This window comes from Choristoneura fumiferana, chromosome 14, assembly GCF_025370935.1.
Source record: "Choristoneura fumiferana chromosome 14, NRCan_CFum_1, whole genome shotgun sequence".
Classification (NCBI taxonomy): domain Eukaryota; kingdom Metazoa; phylum Arthropoda; class Insecta; order Lepidoptera; family Tortricidae; genus Choristoneura; species Choristoneura fumiferana.
Window position 1 is genome coordinate 7558692 of NC_133485.1, and position 6709 is coordinate 7565400.

Sequence of the window (6709 nt, forward strand, 5' to 3'; positions counted from 1 at the left end):
GCTGAGTATATATATATTTTTTAATTAAACACCCTGGCCACTTTTGATATGTGTATATTTTATATATTTTAATTGTTATTATTCTTTGTCTGCTGTCGTCTACAGTTAATTCATTCTTATGTCGCTTACCGTAAACAATAAACTTCATTTATATATTTGTCCTCCTGGGTACTCGCGTACTTTATAAAGGACCAATTAACACTAAGAATAACGGCCTAACGTACTTTATAAAGTACAAATTGTTCATTGATTTCTATTTTATATTCTAAGATGTTTGAAATAATATCCAAAATAACAAAGCAGGTCCACCACGTTCAGATCTTAAGCACTAAGTTTTTAAAAAAATGTCAGGACCCAGGGGGTTGTACCTGTAACTTTAGTTTCCTTCAAGTGTTAGTCAAAACCGTTTATATAGCGACACCAGTTTTAAGGACAATACAATACAATGACTCTTTGTTGAACACCAACACATAGTAAGCAGAACAGAAAACACAGATATATAAAGTTTTTTTTTAAGAGCTTCAGACCGATCACTTCCACGCGCCATTTACAATAGACAATAGTATAAGGAATATATTTTAGCAGGTGTTGCAATTTACAGTAGATTAGAGCAATAAATATCAACAATTAATAAAACTAACCAAACCATTATATACAATACAAATACACAATAAATGTAAATTATAGATCGATAAACGACATATCGGATGTAACCCAAATATTGCTGTCCCCTCTATGTCGTTGTAAACGGTTTTGACTGTACGTCTATTCGTTATACTATAAAGTATTGGAAGGCGATTTCCATTCTTATTAGTTATAAGTATAAGCCAGCGTTCGTTCGGGCGAGATTTTCCTATCATCATCATCATGTCAGCCGAAAGACGTCCACTGCTGGACAAAGGCCTCCCCTAAGCGAAACTTTCTTCGTTTATTTATTTTGCTACTTTACTTTACAGCCTGTACAGAAATTTGCAACTTGTTTTTTATTTCATCAAATTTGTTTAGTGATTTGATAAAATTCCTAAAACACGTCAGTGAGTTGTCACGGAGTCACGGAGTTGACGAAACGAACTCGGAAAGTTAACTCGTTTTATCATTTCTCACTAGACACATTCAGTGATATGATAGAAATTTACAAGCTATAATTATTATAACAAACTACCAGCGACATAATGAATATTGTTAAGTAGGTATTTATTTGTTCTTAAAACACTTGGCATCATAATATATGTTCCTAAGCGTGTGAATGAACTTCTGTACATACAAAACTAAAACAACAGACATCTACTCGTAGAGCAATGAACCTTTTTAAATGAATTCATACGGTTGTTCTCTTTACAGAGTAAATTTGAAAATTCAACAAACTAAGCAACTATAGGTACAACTAAATATAACTATACTCCGTTTAATTTAAGATTTGAATTAACGGTCAAATTGTAACACACGTTTCTCGGTATTTCGAACACAAATGGACTAAAAATACCTAGATGTACATTTATTAGCGGTATTTATTATGTTTTTATTACAGAAGTTAACACAATTTTAAATAGTTTAGTTGTTTCATTCAAAAACGTGTGCAAATTTTACCGTTAAGTTTCAAATGTTAAAATAAATGGAGTATATGTTTAAATTAGGAAAATATGACGCAAAGAAAATTTCGTCAAATAAGTTTTTTAGCTTGTAACGCAGTCAACATAGGGCACTATGTTTTTTATAGTTATCTGCTACAACCACGTTTCATAGGCAATTTTAAGATGCGTATATGTTGTTATTTTGTCAAAGAGTTGGTAGGTTTAAAATTAAACTAGGTTGTAAAATAATGAAAACCTTAGTTTATATTTAAAAAAATAGTATAATAAATAACAGGTACATTAATTGTGAGCAGTTATACCAGTTACTAGTGTCACAAAGTCACTTCAGCCAGTAATCTTATTCTAATATTTACATAAATGAAATCAATGCGAACGGATAAGTATGTAAAGTACCTACCTACGTTTAATAACTTCTAGTTTCTTATCAACATATACTTATAATTCTCTTTAATGAGGCGTCATGACATCCTGTATCCACTCACGGTACAGGTACACATTCATGTAAGACGTGGGCACTCGGGACCCACACGGACGTGGCACATACTTTCCGCTGACAATCCCGACCAATATGTAGTTCCCATTGTCGTAAGCCATCAGAGGACCACCCGAATCCCCGCGGCAAGCATCTTCCCCGTGCTGGCCAATAGCACACATCGTTCCTGAAGGCACCGGGCTTAATACCTTACATTCTTTAAATGGAACTAAATTGACCGTTGTGGATTGTTTGACGGGATACTCCGGATTGCCTTCGTGTACGGCGCCCCATCCGGCGACTATTAGTTCTAGATTTCGGTTACGTGGAGTATCAATGTTGAATGACGGAAGGCATATTGGACGTATGAATTCTGAAAGCAGAAAAAAATCCAGTTGATAATACATGAATATGATGAACCCAATTAATTCTCTAAGCTTCATCTTAAACCACATATTCGCTTAATAAGAAGCAATTGCAGGTGGACCTTGTGCAAGGTCCGCCCGGATTTCTACCACCATCTTACTCGCTAATCCTGCCATGAAGCAGCAGTGCTTGCACTGTTGTGTTTCGGCGTGGAAAGTAAGGCAGCCGGTGAAATTACTGGCACTTGAGGTATCCCATCTTAGGCCTCTAGGTTGGCAACGCATCTGCAATCCCCTGGTGTTGCAGGTGTCTATGGGCGGTGGTGATCTCTTACCATCAGGAGACCCACTTGCTCGTTTTCCATACAGTAGTGCAAAAAAAAATACCGATAAATACAAACTGAGACATAGATGCACAGAAAAACCAGAAAAAGAGACCAGCACTGGGAATTTTGGAGTTGAAATAAAAAATACAAAAAGACTCCAAAAAAACCAATCATATTGATTGCTTAGTAGCGACATCTCTTTTCTGGGTGAGCGGTTGGTTCCGAAAGAGTGTGACGTCTGTCGACGCCACATAGATGTCGCTAGTGCTGCTGCTTAAGTAGCAAAGTAGAAATAAGCAACCTGAGATATGTATGCATAGGAAAAATTCGTGTCTAGATTCCTGTCCAGCAGTGGTGTAGGGCTTATAGCACGAAGCACGAAATGCTGAGGACCTGGGTTCGATTCCCAGTGCTGGTCTCTTTTTCTGGTTTTTCTGTGCACCTATGTCTCAGTTTGTATTTTCGATATGGTTTCACGGGATACCCGTAAAAGTAACAAATTTGGAGTTCTCATTATTACATACTAGAGATCTCTACTCTTATTTTTATAGCCTCTGAGAGATGACCCTGAGAAATCAAGGTAGTTTACTTAACATAGGTAGCTACAAAGGTTAGCCAGGCAGGTACACTCAAAGCAACTGAATCGTGACCCACTGTGGAACCTTTTTGTAGAAAAAATCATAGTGACATGGCATTGCTTGACAAGGGATTTTTTTTTATGATACTTACTTGCTGTGAGAATGTTTTACGGTGGGTCAGTAATCAAATGGTTCGACTGTACCTTAAAGGCCGCTGTCAAAAAACTTCTTCATCGCTTTGAAAGTCTGTTACAATAGTTAAGTATAAATATTTTATTTACCTGAGTACGGTGCGATTCCTTTTAGCCTTAACATCGCTATGTCATGACCTTTAGGGTGCATGTAGATTTGCTCAGGGTTCATAACCACGTTGTTTACACATATCTTTGCTCCGTTGCTGTAACTCACACAATCCATTGTCTTGTTCCTAGTGTCGTATTCTGCTAATACTACTTTGACACTGAAATAAATTATTAATTTTCATGAAACAATTTCACTTTTATAATACAATTTATTCACAGACGATAGTGCTTTGGAATCTTGTTGTAGGTGTGTTCGAGTAGTAGATATTTAATTTTCTTTTGGGAATTCTCTCAGGATTTTTTACGAAATTCCGGTATTTCAATTCCATTGCTAGGTCTAATGACTTACGCGTGTGAAGTAAATTAAATAAAGAAAAATCTATCACTGATATCGGGAAAATGGATGACAATTCATCAAATTCAGCTACAGTCGTGCGAAAACGAGACAGCGAGAGATAAGGTAATAAAAAAACACAACAGAGAGTCTAATGAAATAGGCATGCATGCAAGTAAATAAAATTAAATATTGAATAAAAAGAAGTGACGAAAGTGGTGCAGCAGTAAGAAAAAACAACTCAGTAATAAGGAACTCGATTGAAGATGAGAAACAATTAAAGTAAGTACCAGATTCAAGAAAAAACCACTTACTCATTCAAAGTTTCGAATTCCAATTGAACACAATGTGCAGCTGTCAACACGAATTTAGAGTTTATCAATGAACCACCACCGGATGAGACTTGGCTAGTTCTATTATAGATTTCCAAATGCACTAGCCAAGGGTAGTTATATATATCAGCGATACGCCCAGCTGTGAAATATACAAACTTTGTTAGAAAATTTTATGTACTGCACCATCAGTGAAATTTTACATCACAAGGTCGTTCAAGGGCGTTTTCAGAAAAAGTTGTAAACGCCCTCAAAAACGTAGGCAAATTTTTATGTCCAGTAATGGTAGACTTTCAATTCAATTCTAGGCCATCATAACCTAATCATAGTCAATATCTTTAAGAATGGTTATCGAGACGTAAATGTAATGATGACAATTTACTATAGTGGCTTAGGGTGGGCCTAGGAATCGATTTGGTTAACTGTGCATTAAAATTCTAGCAAGCGGAAAGAAGGGTTTCTGAGTTGAATATCCCATAGGGTACATTACATATTACATAGCATGTTAAATGAACAAATTGATCTAACGCAGTTTTTAGGCTTAGGCTAGAAGGGTTGACATTAATTTAATTGAAGAAATCGCATAAACTACACACAAAGGATAAATTTGCTCGGTGGGTATTTAAATCCATCAATTATATCTCGTTTCCGTCTTGTTTCTGGAAGTGCATCGTATTCATAGTGATTTTCATCTTCACTTTTATCCAAGTCATTTTCGTCGGGCATGTTTAAATCGTGTAATTCTTCATCTGGAATATTTCTTTTGTATATTCTCTTACCGGCTCTAACTACAACATAAACATAAAGAGTATAGATTTAGGACTAACTATAATTTAAATTACGATCTAAGCTATACACATAACAGTACGATAAATTTATGCCAAGGCGTTGTATGGACAGCGCTTTATTAGTACAAACTAATATTTTACGTAAGTCTATCATAGTATAATACTTACAGGTACTCTTATCAAACTTGTGAAGTCCACAACATCCAGTTTCTGGTTTTGGGAGAGAAAATGTCATCGGTTCACATTGCTCACTACCGGGAATTAAGTTGTTTTCAGACCGGTACCTCTCAAGACCTATTTGGTTCCTTAACCTTTCTAGTAACTGGCCTTCAACACTTATTGTCAACAAAAAAGTAACTAGTATTAAATTAACAGTACGTGTGAGGAACATTTTGGAATATTAACTTAATTGAGTACTTTATTTAATAGGTCACTGATCCGCTTTGAACTTGAACTAATAATGAAAGACTTATATAGAAACCCTTGTATTTAAACAAAGATACCTATTTTTGTGTGACTAAATAAAGGTGACCTCATTTCACGTAACGAAGCGTAAAATACTGATATAATTAGTGTTTGTTATTATGAATCTACCTTTATAAATAAAAATGCCGGGCATTGTGTGAATGGACTTGCGCAACGAGGATTCCGCACAAATTTGTATAGATATCTATGAATACCAATCTAGTATGTACTTTTTTTTATATTTGACTAGATGGCAAACGAGCAAGGGGGTCTCCTGATGGCAAGAGATCACCACCGCCCATAAACATGCAATTCCTGTATACTTACGTGTATATGGGATCCTGGAAACGATTCTAACGATTTCAGCGTGCTATTTGGAGGCTTTCAGGGGCGAACGGTCAATCTAGTTAGGTCCCATCTCTAGGAAAACTTCTGCACCTATTAAGTCAATTTTGTTTTTTACGTGACATAAAATTTGGCCAAAAATTGTATGCCAAAGTATATAAGTCGTATTTCAAAATCTCGGCACAAAAATTGAGGGCGTGAGGCAAAAATGCTTTCGGGGTAGATTTAGTTAGACTCGTTAATTAATATAATGTGTGTGTGAATCCGGGGTGGCCGGCTAGTCCCAGTGATATTATAAATGTGAAAGTTTGTAAGTCTAGTCTTTATAACGTCTAGACTACTGAATTGATTTAGATGAAATTCGGTATAAAGATATTTTGAGTCCTGGGGATGGACATAGGATAGCTTTTACCCCGGAAATTTGCATTATTCCCGCGGGATAGCGATAAACAAATTCTACGCAGACGCAGTCGCGGGCACACAGGACATCTCAGAAGCCTATTCTCATCACTATCGCTGATATTTTTGATGTGAACGTCGTCAAAAATATTAATACACTAGCTTTTTCCCGCGACTTCGTCTGTGTTATGAAAACTATCCTACGTCCTTCTTAGGGTATCAAACTATCTTCATACCAAATTTCATCACGCTGGCTTGGGTACTTATTCGTATAGCGTTACAGTGTGACAAACGCACAAAGACTTTTGCATTTCTAATATTACTCAATAACGATATTAAGGATTAGTAATTAACATAAGAATATTTTTATATGTAGGTATTAGTAAATTATTAATTAGTTAGTTAGTTAAA

General features: G+C 35.8%; 1 protein-coding gene across 1 annotated transcript; it reads right to left on the reverse strand.

The window, feature by feature from the left end:
• Positions 1–1885: 1885 nt before the first annotated feature.
• On the reverse strand, positions 1886–5578 carry LOC141434888 (factor V activator RVV-V alpha-like). Its single transcript, XM_074097378.1, has 5 exons — positions 5258–5578; positions 4898–5089; positions 4284–4443; positions 3615–3793; positions 1886–2437 (listed from the first exon to the last, which is right to left on the reverse strand). The coding sequence occupies exons 1-5, from the start codon at positions 5478–5480 to the stop codon at positions 2040–2042; spliced, it is 1152 nt and encodes a 383-aa protein (XP_073953479.1). The 5' UTR covers positions 5481–5578; the 3' UTR covers positions 1886–2039.
• Positions 5579–6709: the final 1131 nt, after the last annotated feature.